General features: G+C 45.0%; 1 protein-coding gene across 1 annotated transcript in view; it reads left to right on the top strand.

Annotated features, from left to right (window-relative positions):
* Window positions 1–19,169, top strand: part of ZC3H18 (zinc finger CCCH-type containing 18) — a 39,959-nt gene that overhangs the window by 3,620 nt on the left and 17,170 nt on the right. Inside the window, exons 2-7 of the mRNA XM_009702170.1 lie at window positions 374–458; window positions 3,330–3,478; window positions 3,784–3,876; window positions 4,431–4,588; window positions 7,854–7,975; window positions 9,155–9,440. Coding sequence (XP_009700472.1) covers window positions 374–458; window positions 3,330–3,478; window positions 3,784–3,876; window positions 4,431–4,588; window positions 7,854–7,975; window positions 9,155–9,440 — 893 coding nt within the window. The remainder of the gene's footprint in view (window positions 1–373; window positions 459–3,329; window positions 3,479–3,783; window positions 3,877–4,430; window positions 4,589–7,853; window positions 7,976–9,154; window positions 9,441–19,169) is intronic.

The raw sequence follows: 19,169 nt of genomic DNA, 5'->3' as shown, positions 1-19,169 counted from the left end.
CACTTGCTGTCGTCTAAAAGTGCACAGCCAGCCTCGTTCAGCTGAGGTGTAAGATCTTAATCCACTGTACTGTTGACTTTGAGCCTTTAAGTATATATACTGGGTAAAATGATGCAGCTTGAAACCTTGGTCTGTGGTGTGACATCAGGATGTCCGTAACACCTGAAGGGTTTTGTGAAGTTGAGGCATCTTCCTGTTTGAGGCAGCACGTTGCAAAGATGCTATGGGGTATTTATTGTAACTTTATATTGTTTTTCTCTTGTGTTTTGCTCCAGGGTGTGTTTTCAGTGACTGATATTTGACCATATTGTGAAATGTCAAGTCGCTGCAGAAAATGCACCACGTGAAATGTCAGCTTGTCTGTCTGTTCCAGGATGATGACTTAGAAGAAGGAGAAGTTAAAGACCCCAGCGACAGAAAAGTGAGGCCACGTCCCACCTGCCGATTCTTCATGAAAGGTAATGACATGCTGTAACGGTGGAAGAAAACCAAAGGTGCTATAGTTTTTCTTGTTTGGCTTTGTACCTGTTAAGCTGCTGTCTACATGATAAACTGTGCCTCGGGCATCCTCGGTATCACCTTTCTGTTCCTTGGTGGCCAGATGCTGAATTTACATAGAGCCAATATGCAAAAATAGCTTTGCTCTAAGTGTGGTGAGCCTGGTGGAAGCAAATAAAGGAAAACTTGCCAGTGTTTTTAAAACAGCGCAGAATAAAACTGCTTGGGCTGATTTAACAATCAGATATTGCTCAGAAGTTATTCTGTGGAAAACAAAAGTGCCAAATACTCGTTATTTCTTATCAAGCTCATGCCTTGCCAAAACGTAGTTGTTTCTTGCAATCCCCTATCAGCCTCACTTGCCCACTTATTAAAAGGCATTTGCTGAAATTTTTTAATTGAAAATAGGGCTAGAAATACTATTTCTGTATAAGAAATACTGATGTGACATCATGCTGACATCTGTTGAGCTGCTGCAGCCGCTGCAAATGCATCTGTTGACCAGGTTCCTGTGTCACTTGTGTAGTGGTGTCAGTGTTGGCAACTCAAGTATAGCTGTTTTCATAAGCAACCCAGAAACCCCAGCGAGATGCTGTGCTTGAGGGGGTGACGTTGGACCTGACAGGGTGAGATGTGCTGGTGGCCAGTACTTCCACTGGGCTGAGGAAATGGCCAGCTGGAATAAAAAAGAATCCTCATGTAAATAGAAGCTTTTTCCTCAGGCCAGAAGATTGATCCACACTGTACCAGATCCCACATTTCGGAAATGTGATTGGGATTGTCAGCCTCAGTTGGAAGGAATGGGAGTTGGAAGTCATAAAATGTATTTCTTACTGCGAATGAGACCTAAGACTTTTAAATCTAACTGGTTGAATTTTATTTTTTTTTTTAATTCTTCTTACTGGGACATTCCCCAAAGTTTGTGCAACTGCACAACAACTATCTTGGACTATCCTGTGATTTTTTTTAGAGTAGAGAGTAAGTTTTATAAAAGCTTTCGTATTTAAACTTATTATAGCTCTCTTCCACTTCCTTCAGCTTCATCTCACTTAATGTTTGCTCGTTTACTTGGTTTTATTTACAATTGCCCTTGAAACAGCTTATGAAAATCTGAAATTAAGATGCTCCACCCTGTTCTCCACCCTTCTTTTATTCCTTGCGTCAGTGGCATATGCAATGTAGGGAACTGCTTAGGGGGTTTCCGGAGACGTGACCATCAGATATCATATACTTGGCTTCCTGAATGTCTTCCGGTATCAAATTTTCTGCCTGTGCTGGGACATGAACATGTTGGTGATGAAGGTGGAACAGGGAAGTACCTCGGCAAGGAGGGATGTTTGTTCCTGAATCCTTGGTATGACGTACGCCTTCGTGCAGCGTGGAAATATTTGCCTGAGTCAAAGTTCAGACTGCAGGATCTCCTGCCGCAGTTGTTTTTCTTTCATTTGGTGTCAGTTCAGATAACACTGACACTCGCTCCTGCTTACCCCTGAAAGGCTTTATTGCCACCAGGGAGATCAGGTGCTGCTCACGTGGGACCTTAAAGACATTCAGGTTTTTGTCCTTGCTGTGTCTGAGGAGCACTCACGTGGCTGCATCTATCCAGTGGCATGAAGGACTAGCTTGCAAAGCCTTCCAGTGAAGTAGCTTGATGTGTAGCTGCCTTGACATATACGTAGCAAGGCCCCTTACTTGTCAGGGTACTCCTTCCCCTTGACACCTCCGCAGGAATAGTAAGTGTTTGTGTAGGTGTCTGGCAGCCCCTACACCCAGTGCTCAGGCACTGAGAAAGGATGCATCGCTCCCTGAGCCGCTGTACAAAGGGATTTGTGCTCTTGTTGCGTTTGACAGTACAGAAGCATCCAGTATTACCTCTGACCGAGAACACCAGTGCGTGGTTAATCTGGGACTGAGGAGGAGCATTTCCAGGGCCCCAGGTGCAGTGAGAATTTCCGACATGTTGCCCTGCCAGCCAAGATCAGGGATTCTTCCTTGGGCCACAGCAGTGTTAACTGCTCCATTGCCTCTAAAGTCAATGCGCTAATGACCGAGCTAGCGCAGGATTAGTGATGACTTTGTGATGCAGTTGTCTGCTGGGAAATCTGCAAAATGTCTGTTGCCTGATGTTGAGTGGATTGCCAGAAGTAAAAAAAAAAAAAAAGGGGGGGGGGGGGGGAGGGTGTTGTTTCAAAGGCAAGCTAAATTAAAGTTGGGAATTAGCTTTGTATCCTGTTAAGAGACCCCTGAGTATTACCATTTCTTTGGGGGTGGTACCTGAAGCTAATGAGCAGCTTCAGATTTGTCTGCTGCACTCCACAGCGATGTCTCCTTTCCTGCTTTGTGCTGGCAAGCCTGCGGATTTGGCTGGAGAGAAAAGCTTTGATGTACTTCGTGCCTCACCGGAGAGCTGTTAATTTTGAATGCACTGTGATGCTTTCTTTACTGTCAGGTTATAGTTATTGTTTTCTGTAAAAGGTAAAGCTCCTAACTTGAAGTATTTGTCATTAATGAGACTTGAAGAGCTCGTAGACTTATTACTGCATTTGCTTAATGGTGCATATGTGTCCATCCCTCCCTTCTCCCCACTGTAATAAGGTTCTTGTACGTTCATCCATCTGTGACTGGGTCTATTTGTTCTCTCTGGGAAGGTGAGGGGTGGCAGCGAGGGTCTTTCCATGTGTATGAAAACACATAAATCTCGACAAAGTTGGAGAGAAGAGAAGTTGTATGTCTCAAACAGCATTATTCCTTGATGGATTTTAAATGGTTTTGGGGCTGAACAAATGCTTCCTGTAGGCATACAGGAGTCTAACAGAACTGTATTTCCACAGGTCATTGTACTTGGGGCATGAACTGTCGATTTATTCACCCTGGTGTGAATGACAAAGGAAACTACTCCTTGATCTCCAAGCCTGAGCCCTTCTCTCCAAATGGTGCTCCTCCTATCGGCCCTCACCCACTGATGCCAGCCAACCCTTGGGTAGGGACATCTTTTCTGTGAATTTATGGCTTCTGCTCTGGGAGAAGTGAAGATTTATTTTTTTTTTTTAGCTAGTACTTCAGCAAAAATCAATACCTAAATTGAATATATGATTTTTTTAAAAGGTGATCTTGAAGTTGCTGGTAGAGGGAAATAACTTTCCATATGTGTCCCAGCTTATGTCCTGCTGATACATCTCCATAGTATCTGGAGGTACTCTGGGGTAACTGTTTACAAAGCATGAGTTTGCTACTTAAAACTAATGCCAAGTGTCTGTCTCCTTCCTCTTCTCACCTTTCTAACAGGGAGGGCCAGTCGTTGATGAAATCTTACCTCCACCCCCTCCAGACCCTCCGACAGAAAGTGCCTGGGAGAGAGGACTCCGGCATGCTAAAGAGGTAAATGCCATCCTCAGAAGTGTGCTGACTGCCTCCAAATCCGCTGGCCTGTTTCGTGAGGAGCAGGATGTTAGAACAGCTCCTTCTAAGAAGCCTTCCTTTTGCCTTTTAGCCTGTTAACTGTGTCTTGTTGTGTATCACAGTTCTTGTACAGTCAAGAGGAGCTGACATCCAGGTTTGTTTTTTTTTATATTAACATGAGCTAGGGGGAGTTTGTGACCCTGAAGTCAAGCCCTCCACAAAGCAAAACTTTCTAAGCTGATCCAATTTCCCTTACTTCAGTACCTGTTTCTCTAGCACGTATAGGATCCGTGTGTCTGATCGTTGCAGAAAATGGAGTCAGCATGTGTGAAACTTTTTTATTGCCTGTCTGCTGCTGTTCTAAGATGATGGAATAGTGAATTACACTTCCTGTGTCAAGAAAAGCCCAGTGTCCTGCACAGAAGGGTGCTTTAGTTGAAAGGCAGATTTCTCCCAAGTGAAGGATTTTAATACAGCAATTTCTCTGTGCCTCAGAAATTTTCTCTCTTTACAATGTTTTTATGTTATGGCAGGTATTAAAAAAGGCAACTATGAGGAAAGAACAGGAGCCTGACTTCGAGGAGAAGAGGTTCACTGTGACTATTGGAGAAGACGAGCGTGAATTTGACAAAGAAAACGAGTTTTTCCGTGACTGGAATTACCGCATCACCAGAGACGTCAGAGATCCAGCGTAAGATGCAGTCTTGTTTTTCCTACATGGCATAAATGGGTGGGAAATGTAGTGCAGTATGGCAGTCTTCAGGTGACTTGTTCCTCCAAATTGGAGGAACGCTCACCTCAGAAAATGAAAACAACTTCCATTAAGCAGTATGTACGCCGGTTAAAAACTTGAGCTGCCTCCACTCACTCCAGTTCAATGCTACCTTCCATTACAGTCGTCTTTAAACCTTTCTGCCTTCAATGTTGTTGGCATACTGGTCCCTCAAGGACACCATCTAGTTGTGCATTGCCTCCCTCACGCCAGTGCATTCTTTCAACTTTTTTTTCCCCCTTGTTTTTCTTATTCAACCCATGAGAATTTTAAAATGCTGAAGCTGGGGCTGCAAAGTTGGAGTATGCTCAATGTCCAGGAGCTTCAGGGCAGCGATTGTACTGTCTCGACCAGCTGGGTGTTTATTTGCAAGGGCATTGGCACCGCAGCCGGTCTTAACAAACATCTCGACTGGTCCCAGATAAGCTGTTCAGTAAGACAGTGGTTGGAAAGCAAACCTCTTAGCTGCCAGGGCATAGCCTGGGACGAGACAAACACCCTAAACTTAAGTGTTAGGTGACTGAGTTTTCAAGGGGGTAAAACATAATGTGTTAGAGACCTCAGGCACGCTGCTGTCACAAGTGAGAGCAGGCAGAAGAAGGTACAAGGGTGAATCAGCTCTGGGAAACTTACTTAGTAGTTCTTGAGCCAAGAAACGGAATGGAAGAAGAGTTTTTGAGAGAGAGGCTTGTATTTTGCAGGAATACAGGTGAATCTCTGTTCCTGTCTTGCTCATAAATCCTCTGTTCTTCCTACACATACAGATTATAGAAATATTTCCACTCACAGAGGGAGTGCTTGCAAGGCTTGGTTCTGTCTATTTTAGAGTGAATGAATTGCAAAAAAACTCTGAAAAGGAGTAAGGAGTAGGTTAAGCTTTTGTTCAATAGTCTTTGATTTGCTCTGGAGTGCAATTCCTCTCCCCATTTTAATAAAGAAGCTATGTACTCAGCTCTGCAGCCTGCAACAAAAGAGTTGCCCCATATTAATTTTTTCATGGATAGAAATAGGTCTGTATCTTGGTCTTCCCTTCCTCTGAGAAGGCTTTCAGTTGCACTTGGGACGTACCATCAGTGCTCTGTGGGTTGACTGTACAGTATCGTTATTTTATGACTCTATATGAAACTAGCATTGGCCTTCTAGTTTTTTTATGCCAGTACTTCACTGATGTAAGAATTGTTGTGTTAGGTACAGGACTTTCTGTTTTTCACTTAGTCAAGAAAAAAAAAAGTGTTACATGTAACCAGTGTTAAACAGAAGTAATCAAACAAATGGAATTCCTGAAAATTTATGAACCTTTATCTATAAGCAGACTGGCAGTAAAATACCTTCACTGGGTGTAAAGGCAAAAGTTATGAAGCTACTGCTGCTCTAAACTCTAGAAAATTGTGATTTTTCTCTCACACACACACACGCCTTATTGCACAGATTGACACCTTGCAGCAAACTAACCACTGGTGGTGCAGCTGGGATGTTAATAAATGCTTTCAGGACTGTCTTGTGACATATGAAGATGTCTAAATAGTTCATGAATCCCTTTTTCTTTTTTGAAAAACTATAGGGAGGTGGACATCAAAGAAAACATTAACTATGGGTAAGCAGGTCTTTGATTCCAGTACTGCTGCAACTGTAAGAAAATATTCCCTTTCCTTTCTCCATTGCACTTCTTAAAACTTCCTAGGCCACAGACCACTGTCCCGTCAGGTGTGGTGGACAGTTTATTACCTGAATGGCTGTATTTGATTTTTTGGGTGATACCAGTTATTTGCCTAAGGATTTAAGCACTGAATTATCTAAATGCACAGCAGTGGTGCTTGTTTAAATGCATGAGAAGTCCACAAATGTTACAGGAAGGGAATGGAGAGATTTGGACTTGGGGCTGTGTTAAAAAGTAGAGTTTCCGTTTTGGTGTAGCTTGAGACTTTTTGTGTTTCTTTGAACACCTGATGTCACTGAATCCAGACTGTTGTCTGCTTGGCATCTGGAGTTTGTTGCTAAATTAAGCATCTGTGTTCAAGATTCCCTGGTACTTTTTCCCTTGGCTTATTGTTTCAGGCAAAAATAGAAATCTTAAACCATTTAAAAGCACTGAAAGAAATACAGGTAGCCGCTTGACTTTCAGGGCAGCTCTAACATCTTAACCTGTTTTAGATTATTTGGCACTTTTTTTAAATGGAAAAGTGGGCCCTTTATTCCTCATACTTAGAGGCTCATTGTGGATAATGTGGAATTTGGGAGCACTTGCTGTATAAGCTTAGTTCTGCCACTGACTCCTCTGTGGCCCTGGAAGTTTCTTGTTTCCTGTACCCACCTCCCCATCTTTACAATGGATCTGATATTTTCACTCCAGGTGGCTGGCAGGGATTGGATATTGTTGAGTATGTGAATTAAAAACATCAAATAATGTTAATAGAAATCATCAAATAGAGGAAACATTGTAGATTTAAGGAGGGTGGGTTTTAAATCCTTTTCCTCCCCAAAAGTAATTACAGTTTTGCAGTTGAGCAGGGTGTGCCACCTGCTTGCCGGTGCATTTGTGTGCTGGAGGGGCCAGCAGCTGGTTTCCACTGGAGAATATCAGCTGCAGATGCGGTTACCTTCATTGAATGGAGTAATTCCAGACGTAGGGGCAGAGCGTTCCTGGCTTACCCCCCTGCTTAGCTTCTCCCAGTGGAAGGCTCAGCAACAGCTCCTGTCCTGTGCTGGTGGCACTGGGATGCACCCATCACCTCCGGTGGCAGGGAAGTAGGAGATCACCATCCGTTCCACTTCTGATGCGAGGGTGCTTGAGATTAGCTGTGTGTGCATGGATGGAAAATGCAGCTCTAAATCAATGAGGCAAAACATGTTCTGATACATTTGCATACGTTTGAAGTGGCTATAAAAAGCAGTTGGTGTTTCTGCATTTTTACCACATTGATTTGAAGGCTGAATTTGGTTTGTAGCGTTCTTTTTTTTGTGTGTGTGTTTATCAAGAAAGGTTTGTGCTTTTCTCTGATAAGCTTCACTTAAAAAAGACTGTTGGTATATGTAGAAAATAAACCGCTTTGTACAGTCATACTCCATTGAACATGTTTTTTCCTGTCAGAGCACAGTGACTAAGACCTGACCTAGAATATGTAGTGTTTCTGTATGGCGACAAGGTGATATTTCCCTTTCTAACCTTCCCTGTTTTTCATTGTAGGCTTGATCCCTATACAGATCCCTATTATGACTATGAAATAGAACGGTTCTGGCGTGGTGGGCAGTATGAGAATTTCAGGGTTCAGTATACAGACCCAGATCCATACCGTAACTACAGAGTAAGTAAGGTAATACCCCTTCCTGCACTTTTCCTTTCAACTTTCTTCCAGGTACTTCTGGTCCTTGTCACGGTGCCAGTGCAGTGGTTGAAACGGGACTTTTCATGTATGTTCAAGAGGCTTAATCTTACAAATAGTTAAATCTTGACTTAATTACTGCACGGAACACACTCTAGATGCAGGGATGGGAGGATGTTCTGTTTCAGCGTGGTGAAGGCAAAAGCGCATCTGAGATGGGAAGATGGTGGTTCTTCATGTGCATTGACTGCTCCTCTGTGTACCAGGCAGTTGTGCAGCGTTCACGGCCACATCTGCAGCCATTCTTGGAAATGTTGGAGAGGGAGGGAGTTTCCAGGAAATAACCTGAGGGATGGTTTGCTTGTTAGTTATTGGGACAGATGGAAAGGATTAGATTTGGACAGACGTGCTTTGTGTACAGATGGAGGCTCCGGCATGACTGTCCACCGCTGGTGGAGTTGCACGTTAGTTGATTGAGTCAGACAGGGAAAGCACCCAGCCAGTTGCTAAAATCCCAGATGCAGTCAGTTGGTGTTGTGCTGCTGTAAGGTATAGAGCTCAATGAAAATAAGGCTATGAACCCTTTCCCTCAGCTTCCTTTTGCCCTTGTGCAAACTGTTGTGCCTCGAGAGTAGTGGCAAAAATAATAAATCCTGCTCGGTGGGGAGCTTTTCAGTAGTATTCGTCACATCCTTTAAAAAGTGGCTTTCCTTTTGCTGGCGGACCTTGCTGTTCTACAGAAGCAACGCACGAACAGGAGCCTGTCCTCACTGTTGTTGCACTTGATGCTCCATCAATTATTTTCATGATCCTTGTTTGTAAAGTTAATTAGCTTGTTGTAAGCATGATTAGCAATGAGGGTAAATACTTACAAACATCAATACATTTATTTAATAAGCATAATAAGCCAAATTAATCTTTGACTGTTGCCTTTGAAAATTACAACTGTGATGAATATGATGCGGTGCTTTGTTCCTTTCCACTTTCTGCCTGCTCAGCAAACAGTGATGGCCAGCAAGTTCCAGGTTATTTATCTCGATACTTTGCTCTAACATGGGAGAGTGTATGTAATTGCTTGCAGTCCAAGACTTTGAAACCTTGCTGCCGACTTTGTTAGGAGATGTTACCACAGCGTCACAATGATTTCTTTTTTTCTTTTTTAAAGGAAAGAGAGTGGAAAGAGAGAACAGACAACGAGAAAGGGAACGTGAGAGGGAGCGAGAGCGGGAACGAGAGCGGCGCCAGCGGGAGCGAGAACGAGAAAGGGAACGGGAACGCGACAAGGAGCGCCAGCGGAGGAAAGAAGAGTGGGAACGTGAAAGAGAACGAGTGAAGAGAGATGAAAAAGACAGGCAGCACAGGGACCGGGACAGGGACCGCGACCGGGACAGGGACAGGGAACGTGAAAAGGAGAAAGAAAAACCAAAACCCCGGTCTCCACTGCTACCAAGGTAAGTGTTTGCTGGAATTCAGACTTGACGTTTTAGTTGATGTTGTTTTAGCTGTGGATCATGGACCAGGCTAACGCTGGTCAGAGTGGAGAAGATCCCTATTGTCCTCAACTCTTGAGTAAAGCAGCAGTTTCAAGAGGAAGGCAACACTTTAAATGAGCTTTGTTGGCCACTAAGTGGAGCTGAAACATCAGTAAGAACCAAGTGTGCATAACCTGACTCTGAAAGGAGGAGAGCATCTGTCCTCTGGCCTGTAGGTATAGGCTGGCTGAGTCCCCTGGTGCTGCAAGAGTCCTGTACATGGTCATGACTCCCTTTGTGGCCTTGACAAATGTCCTTTGACAAGAATCAGGGCTGGTTTGGGTGTTTGTGCATAGCACGAGTATCTGGAGATTATTAAGCAAAAGTCCTAAAAGAGGCTAAAAAAGGTAAAGGGATTGTATTGTTGGAATGAGTCTCTGTTAGGTGTTACGGTGGAATTGCAGTGTGGAGTCAAGTTTCTTGCCTCTGACTGCCCGTTTTTTCTGAAAATCCTGGTTCTGACCTGTGTGAAAGACGAAATTGAACCAGAGTGACTAAAAGTCTAGGAATTTCAAAAGTGAATCCTATTTTATTTCTCTGTCAATGGTTTAAGTATCATGACTTGCCAGCGTACTGTGTATTAGGCATATTTGTAAAGCACTGTACAAATATCACAACTGAATATAGAACTTGTCTTTTGGGAAGTTCTAATGTCACAACATCTTTTAATTGGTCTTTTGGTTCAGAATCGGGGAAAAGTATCAAATTTCTTGCTGAAGGACATCTCCAGGAAAGCTGAGGAGCAGTGTCAGCATTTTAGAGTGGTAGATGGAGTCTTCTGACAGCACGTCAAGGAACATGTAGACACTCACGTGTGTGTATGTGCATGTTGGGGCAAAGAGGGGTGCAGGGAAGCTGCTTCCCAAGACACATTGGAGCTTCTCCTTCTGCCTGATGTCTGTTTCTCGAGCACTAGAGGAAGGTGTGAAACATCGTGAGTGTGAGGAAGAGTGTGTTTTAACAAAGAACAGGGCTAAGAAGGCCTGGAACGAGGTGCCATGTGGAATTGTGTGGTTTCAGGTGGGAGCAGGGTTTAGTCTTGAATCCGACCCAGGATTTTTATTTGTGTTACTAGAAGGAAAGCTGATTTTTGATAATGACCCTTTTTTCCACAAGGAAGTCACAGTTTCAGAGCAGTTTGAAGGTGTCTTGTGAGTGCTTTGGCATGGTAGCAGTGTCAGCGTGGTTATAGCAGTATGTTTAATTATATGCTGCATTTAATTATAATCTTCACTTACAACGATAATTTGTGCACCTTAATTGCCACATTTGCTATTGGTTTGTGCTCTCATTGGGTTAGTGATGGAAGAGATCTTGCTGTCCAGAACCATGTGATGAAGAGGATGACGATGATGAAAGTGACATCAGCTGATTGGCAGCTCGGGTTGTTAGTCATTAACCATCACGGTGACCAGGATCACGGCACGCAAGGCTGGGGCTGCTGGTTGCTCCTTCCCTTGACACTTGTGCTGGGCCACGGGGCAGGGTTTTCTGGGAGAACTTTAGCTATTAGTGCTGCCCGAGGTTTGCTGGGTAAGAGCAGTGGCCGTGTTCACCAATCTTAGATCCATCTTGCCCTGTGTAACCATCTGTGTGAGCCGAGAGATGGGATTTACGGTGTTTGACATTATATGCTTTGTGGATACGGGTTCCCTGCTTCCCTCCCATGCCCCCTCTCTGCCCTAAGCACCGCTTAAGGGAGCTGTGGATGCCACTTGGATCTCCAAAACAGATTTCTTAAGATGAGTCTCACTAAATTAAAAATAGTCCTTGATAACACCTCTTTGCTTTTTCTTTGTTTGAAGTCTCTATTCTTTCCAGAAACAGATAGTAGCGAGTCTACCGTTGGAAATGTCCTCAGCCTTGTCCTGTAACGCAAGCACTGATGACTGTAGGGCCAGGCAGAGAGCTGGGAGAGAGGGACAGCAAGCAGGGCTTGCTTTTGTGGGGGACTTTAAAAACCAGTGGCAAGAAACATTTGTAATTTTTGTGTCGAATAGGGAGCTAGTACTCAGCAGAAAGCTTTAAAATCTCCCCACAAAATCTTAGGTCAGCACCTACACGCAGTATCTCCCCTTAGAGGAGAGTGGATTTAATGGGAGTACTTACCAGTAAACCCAAAAGCCCTACACTGTTGAAGGCAGCTCTCCAAGTACTCTTAACGGGACTTCAGTTCCCGCTGTTGAAACCCATGTCAACATGAACACTCTTACTACGGCATTTACAGGTGTATGGATGTTTGCAGAGAAAATAAAACTGGAGAAATAAGTTTTGAAAAAGGTTTTTAACAAAGTGAAAGCATAATTCAACAACTTCTCCCTTGGAGAAGACATCCATCATCCAGCAGTTTGTGTTTTCCTACTCTGCATTCCCCAGGAGCCTCTGCCACGCTTACGCTGTGACTTGGCTCTGGGCAGTGCCGTTTTGTCCCACGTAACCTTTTTGACAAGCTCCAAACTTCCTTGTGGCAGTCCGACAGTTCGAACCGTCTCACCTTTTCTCCAGATACCTTCGTACCATGCTGCAGAGGGTCAGGTTTGGCACCTTGGGATTAAACAGCTCCCGAGTTTGTTTAATGTGTAAAAAGCTTGTGATTGCTTCACGCTTCCTGGGTAGCAGGATGCACGATAGTGGCGTAGCTCTCACCTGTGGCTCTATTTATAGACTCGGGGCTTTCCCTAATGGCTAGATCCCAGCTTTTGGCAAGTCTGGCCTTTCCAGGCGTCATGCGGCAATGGGGGCTGGCTCGCACCGGGCTCCAGGCAGCTGCCCGTTAACATTCCTGCACCAAAGGCAACGCTGCTTCCACCCAGAACCCACGCAGCCCTGCTCTTCCTTTACTAATGAGCTGGGGAGATTGGAAAACTGCTCCACAGAGATTGTGCAACCAGCAAGGAGCTTTGCCAAAGTCAGAGCTGAGGATGTCTGTAATTACAGGTGGATGTCGGTCTGTCCATCGGCGGAAGAGTTTCCTCCAGTATAGGCTGGAGGAAGGAACAAACTGACATACAGAATGCAGAGTTGAAAGGGATGAAAGAAAACTCGAAAAGCTAATAGCCAGGAACATGAAAACAAATTCCCTTTCCATTATATCGAAAGCAGGAAGGTTTAATCTGATCTCAAAATAACAGTGGAGCAGTTGAGGCTAACACAGAGAAGCCAGAGGACTTCCTGGCACTGCTGGTTGCTGCAGATGAGGAGAATTAGAATTCAACAGCAAACAAAAGATTGTAAACCCTAATAGACCGAGTGGCAAATGTTTCTCCTTGAACCTTTTAAAAGAAGAGGCTGCAGTGTTTGGGCCTCCAGTAGGATTGTCACATGTGGATCAGACATTTTTTGGAGTGTGCAATTGCTGCTTTGTACTTTGGGATTTTTTTTTTTGCCCAAGCTTAAGATGAGCACTCCAAGAAGCTTATAATACGAGATTGCAATGCTAGTAAAATTGTTGTTGTTCCTCCTCCTCCCTCCTCAGGCATTGAACACTTAAACAAGCCAGGACACTTTATGATCAATTAGAAGGATAACTTGGCTGTCTGTCCTTGTGCTTCCCATCTCCAGAACGAGTTCTAATGCCCCAGGCTGTGACTGATTTTGCTGAGTGCAAAATTTCTGCGTTGTATCTCTGTCTTGCCAGTGTAGTGCAGTGTTGTGCAAAGCATTTCAGGGATAAAGAAGTGGCATGAAGTATGTTATTTGCAGAAAGTTAGAGCAGTGCAAGATGTTCCTACCTGGGCTGCTGGCTTTTAGCTGTGAGCAAAGACCCTACACACAGAAATAGTAATTTGCTTTAATCCTTCTGTTGTTGCCTAGGTGTTTGTCCCGCCATCATCCGAGTGAATCTGTTTCAGGAGCGTGTTAAGCAACACAGTTAGCGTGATTGGACCAGTTAGCAATTGTGTTTCCAAAGCACAGGGGAACATTGAGGAGTTGGATGCGCTAGCGAGGGCAGCAGGCTCAGTATCGCTGCCCCTTTGGCTGGGGTAGCACTAGGTGGTTGCCCACCAAGCGAGGAGGAAGAAGAGGAAGCAATCCTGTGCTGCAGTTCTGCGAGACGAACGTTGGTACCTCTCCCACCTGAGTTTCCTCTGCGGGGGATGATGCTGTGAGCCCCGGTGAGCAACAGAATGGCAAAATGAACCTTCGGGTGAGAAGCTTGTCATCTCCAGTTCTCGAGGAAGTTTGTCCTGAAGTCTGACCTAAAAGCTGTTTCCATGCAGAGAAGTTTGATCAGAGCCCATGGTACAGACCCCAAAATCTGCGGGGTGCTGGTGCCAAGTGGGCTGAGAAGGAGGCGACTGTTGTCCTGAGATGTCCCAGAGTCCAGACAGGAGGTGACAGCAGCTCCAAAGCTGCCAGAAGGAGCAGTGTCCTGGTGAACCCTCCTGTGATTATCGCACACACAACAGTTTTTTGGAAGGAAGTTGTCTTCAGCTGGGCTAAAGACTATTGATGGAGTGCACTTATACAGCCATTAAACATAAAAATAACACCTGCAAGTAGGCAAACTGTAAAATTTAAAGCAATGTCAGAAAGGGCAGCTATTCCGTAGCAAATCATAAATCCTTCATGAAATGCTTCCAGCAAGGGATGTTGTGCTTCTTTCCAGCCTCTGTTGAAGTGGCAGTAGCCCGCAATTTTGGGTTGCTATATAGTGCTGCAGACCCTGGGAGAAAAGCTTCTGTATTCCCTTGGCAGAGCTCACCCTTGCGTTAGTTTTTCAAGCTACTTCACGTTGTCTTTGTAAGAGGTCATTGTTAATCTCTGGGGTGAGGACGTTAATGAACAGGAGTTTAAAATCAATGAAGGCAGGTTACCCAGGGCTTGCAAGTTAGAAAGTGTTGGAATGAGGTTGATTAGATAAAGGAGTGGCAAAAGTAAGGGAATGCAAATGGAGTGATTCATGATTATGTGTGTGATCACAAACCAACTGAACTCGTCTTTCGGAAGAATCTGTGATTCTAAGTGTTCCTAGGTCTCTCTCATCTTTCCCGACAGTTTCTGATGGTCTCCCCATGCCACTGGCTGGATCTGCTCCCTATTTTTTTCATTGTAGGGACTCTGTACAAAAGCAACTGTTGCTCAAATGGAGCCAGGTGTTTTGGTGGGCTTAGTAATAGCATCTCATCCTTTTGTATAAGGATGGTGTGATAGGCCGGTGGATTTTGTCTTCTCTTAGTTTTACCAGGGGAAATGTCGGCTCTTTCTTAAAAGAAATCCTTCTTCTGTTCCTGTTTGTCCTGCCACAGGAGGAAGAGCAGGCAGGACAGACAACTGTGTGCTCTTCTGGTTTCGAGTCAGGCATCAGTAAGACCCTGGAGCGCTCTGAATTAGTCTTACATCCACGAGAAGTTACTGAAGGGGGGGGGGGAAAGCAGCCTCCGTCAGGCATAGATTTGCTCTCCAGATGTCTGCACCTTCCCTGGGCGGCTTCTTGGAGTGCAGTGAATTTAGAGAAGCAAATGGCCCCAGGCCGTTGGGTTTCCCAGGCTGAAACAAGGTTTATCGGTTCCAGCTGGAGCTGGACCTCTCTTCCTTGTGTGCATACCGGGTCTGCCATGCTGCCTTCAGTGCTACACCATGCAGCACTGCTCAGAGGAGGATTTCCCTTCTCCCCACGTACGGAACATGCCCCGTGCTGCTCTGCAGTTCTTCGGACTTATAGTCAAATGCCCTGTATGGTAACACTGCAGTGATAAACGTTATAATAACTTGTTTACATCCCCATTTTTTGTGGTGCAGCTTCCAGCTGGAGCAATGGAACCTGGTTAGACAGCTTTGCTTTCGTTTATGCTCCCAGTTCATTTGGGAAGTTAGTGATAATAAAATCTCTCTGCAAACCAAATCAGCAAAACTTTTCAAAGTTCTCCGCAAAGCATTTCTGTTGACTGGAGTTTTCATTAGTCTTCATGATTCTTGAGGTTCCAAGAACCACTTCCACAGTAAAAGGAGAAGGGTTTCGTAACCGTAAATCAAGATGAAGGGTATCGAGTGGCTCAGATGTGGATCTCAAGGAATGTGTTTTTCTTTGGCATTTCAGAGATGGAATTACTGGAGAGATCTCCCACACTGGATTTTATTAAAACATTGCAAAGACTGGGGCAGAATCGCTGCACGTGGGTACCTCTCATTTAGAGGAGGCTCTCAAGGCGTCAAATGCTCAGCCCTTAGGGTAGATCACATCTCAGTATGTTTATCTACCTGCTGTGATGATTTCATACTGTAGGTTCAGATTGTATCTCCACTATTTAATTTCAAAGCCTCTCCTCGTCAGGCTTTGAAGAAATCCTTTTTTTTTTTTTTTTTGTAAGCCACTCATAACTCCGCTTTAGATCGAAACGTCTTTAAGAAAAGCATATCCTTTGCTAATATTTCACCAAGATCAATTAGCATTGGCTCCAAGGTTCAGCATTTCCCGTCGTAGCCGCTTGTAGGTGGCTTTTGGGAGCTGTTGTCTCTCTCCAGCCCCACGAGTGACTTTATTGTGCCTAGACAGGAAAAATCTTCCAGTGTGCATGCACGCGGCTGGAATTTATTTTGCAGCAGTTGCAGGTGCCTTCACAGCTGCCTTGGCACATGGCTCCAGTCGTTCCTCGAGTCCGCTTCCTCTGGAAAATTCCACTGACACCAAAGGAAAACTTGCCCCAGTGCTGCTGACGCAATGCCTGCTTTCCTGCAAGAAACGAAAAGGCCTTTGAATCATCGGTGGACTTTCCTCTTTCAGAAAATTGAGCTGTAACTACCGGCCAAAACAGTAACCCTGCAGCCAGGCTGACGTCACCTGTGACCGTGGGTGATAAGGTTTGCGTTACCTGTGGGAGCTGTGTCCCACAGGGAAGGAAGGAAGCACTTTCCCCAGGAAGCTTATTTTCCACTATAAGATTATAAATGCTTTGGTGTCATTTGCATAATACATGAGGAGGAAAAGTTGAGCCATGTGGCTCTGCTATTCCTCCTCCAAATTCTTGTGGAGTTCAGTGATGTGCTTCAAACGGGGTGTACTTGGGAGCCGGAGTGCGTGCAGTTGGGAGCTGGCTGACCTACGCTGTGGTTTGCGTTGCCAGCTGGAGCTGCCTTTGTTCCTCCTCTCATTGCCAGAGCCGCGTTCAGCTTCAGTTCTCCGCTTGATTGCTGTAATTAAATTCCAGCCAAATATGCATTAACGTGTTCGTTCTGGAAAATAAAGCATTTAGTTATTTTAAGGTTAAAATGGGCTTCGGAAATAGCTAAGCTCTGCAGACCTTGCTTGTGCCCTGGTGACGCAGGATGCTGCTCCTCGGGGCTCTGGAAGAAAATTAAGCTGCTTTTGATCAGTCTGTCTTGTCAGTCTCTTTTACTCCCTCTGTAATTCTTTTTTTTTCTAAACCTTGTGGCATAGGCTTACCTAATTAGGGAGTTTATTCTCAAGTATTTGAAATGTTTCCTAAAAATTGGAATTTGGTGAAAAAGGAGCCTGGGATTCACGCGTGTGTTTTGGTAGCGTATGACTTTTTTGCCAGCCGTTCTCTGTGCCGAAGTGCGTTAGGTTTACCTGCAGCATGGACTGCACCGACCTGGGTAACTGCGCTGGGCTGAGGATGAGCTCATGTAAAGTGCTGAGAGCCGGTCTCATGGCTCAGCCACCCCAAAGCAGGCAGGTTTCTTCCCCTCCTTCCCTCCTCTGTTTGCCGTGGGGCAGCTCCCGCCGTTGTTCAGACCCTGCCATGGGCTGGTTGGACTCGCTGACCCAGCAGTAAACTACTTCTATTTTTCTTCCCTCTCCCTGTTGGAACAAAGGAGTTGTGTTGGCATGTAGAGAGCTCCAACAAGCGCCAAATCCAGCACAAGACGGGAAGGGAAAATTACACAGTTGTAAGAGTGAAAATGAGGAGAAAGCCTCCCCCTTCTCTGGGTCACATACGTCGGTCAACCCACCCAGCAGTGCAGCCCCAGGAGCAGCTATCGTATTTGGCGTAGCTCTGGGCAGCCTTCCTGCCTGATCTGGGCTGAGAGCCACAGGCCGACTGCCCGTTGCCTCTTCTCAGCAGGCTTTCTGCTGCAAGCCTTACGGCTTCCTCCACTTTCATACCAGCAACTGCAATGTATCAGTATGCAGGAGTAAATTTGATTGAAACGCTGACTGTTTTGTGAGCTGCTAGCCTCTAACAGTCTCTTTGGTGAAACTCGTACAGGCTGTAATTGAGATGCTCGTCTAAGGCGGATGGTGAGGATCTTGGCAGTTGCTCTAGCTTACTTTCAGTTCTGACTTGTGAATTCCACTGGAAGAGACAAGCCAAGTGGCATCAGATACCAGTCCCTCGTATTAAGTTGAATAAGTTTATTTGGTGATGCTGCATGTTGGGCACGCAGGTAACTCTTCAGGAAAGACTTTGAAAATGTCCTGACACGAGCATCATCTTTCTTTCTTGGCTATAGTATGGTAACATGTTTACTGCTGAGTCAGAAAGCCAAAGCATATCTAGAAATGAGGCTTTCTGTTGTGGTTTTCCTGGGGAAAAAAACCTTTCCTCCAGAAAGTGACTTCATCGAGAGAGAATTGCATCAAACCAGGTAATAGGTGCAAGTAATGAGATTTGCTTTCATACTCATCTTTGCTCCAAGCTCGCACCCAAGTTGTGGAGTTCAGTGTAAGCTGTTCCCACGTGGGGTTGGAGCTGAGGTCTGGCTCCCAGGATGTGCTGCTGTTGGACATGAATGTGGGCAAGTTGGTTTTGAGAGAGAGAGAGAGAATGAATTCTATAGGAGGCTTTTCTTTCTGAAAAGTATTGCAGGAGAGAGTTGAGCCTGGAGAGGGGCAAGGTTGTTCATTAGCTGTTGGCTTTCAAGTTTGTCACCTTGGACACTGCAACGAAAAACTTCTCAGTAGGCTTTATCCAGGCCTTGAGGTAGAACTGACTCTCTTGCCCACCTGTGCCAGCAGAATATTTCCCCTGCACCTCCAAAGCATGCAGAGTGTGGTCCCGTGGGAAGGGACATCAGAGCGGGACACGGTCTAGTGTTATTCACGAGCATCCTCGCATAGTGTTCTCCTCCTCCTTTCTGCTGCTGCTTAGCCTGCTGCTTGCTGTGAGGCGTGTAGGCTGTTCCTGACCTTCTTTTTCTTCCTACTTTGCACTTAGTTGCTTTGAAGATACTTCAGAGGTCAAGATGGCTTCAAAATGAGTTTGTAGTACATCTGCTGGAACGAGAGCTTGACCCTGGCTACGACTATTTCATGTTATCAGAGTATAAATAATAGGTCCAGTCTATCTCAACCCCATATTCAGAGTCATGGTCTTCTTCCATGATTAGATACTCAGGTGTAGTTGTGGCTAAGATATGGAAAACTAGACCAACTCACTGCAAATAACGTGCTGTTTTAAGTAGCGTACGGTAGAGCAGTGCTGGAAAGGGTGATGATGGAAAGGGTGGTGATGCTAAATGAAGATGCTGGTGAATAATGCTGAGCCATAACCCTGCCTGGGACTCTTACGAGACAGTCAGCAATTTTCTGTGCTAATACGTAAGCATCCTCTTCTGAGGTTGGAATGAGATTTGTGGGAGAGGTGAACATGAAAGAAGAGTTTCTCCTCCCGTAAAATTCTGTATATACCAAGATAGATGTGGGACAAATTGTAAAATTGCTGTAGTTATATGGGCAAAGATAGG

This window comes from Cariama cristata, unplaced genomic scaffold (assembly GCF_000690535.1).
Source record: "Cariama cristata isolate BGI_N322 unplaced genomic scaffold, ASM69053v1 scaffold22556, whole genome shotgun sequence".
Classification (NCBI taxonomy): Eukaryota; Metazoa; Chordata; class Aves; order Cariamiformes; family Cariamidae; genus Cariama; species Cariama cristata.
Note: the sequence above shows the minus strand (reverse complement) of the source record. Positions and strands in the feature narration are given on the sequence as shown.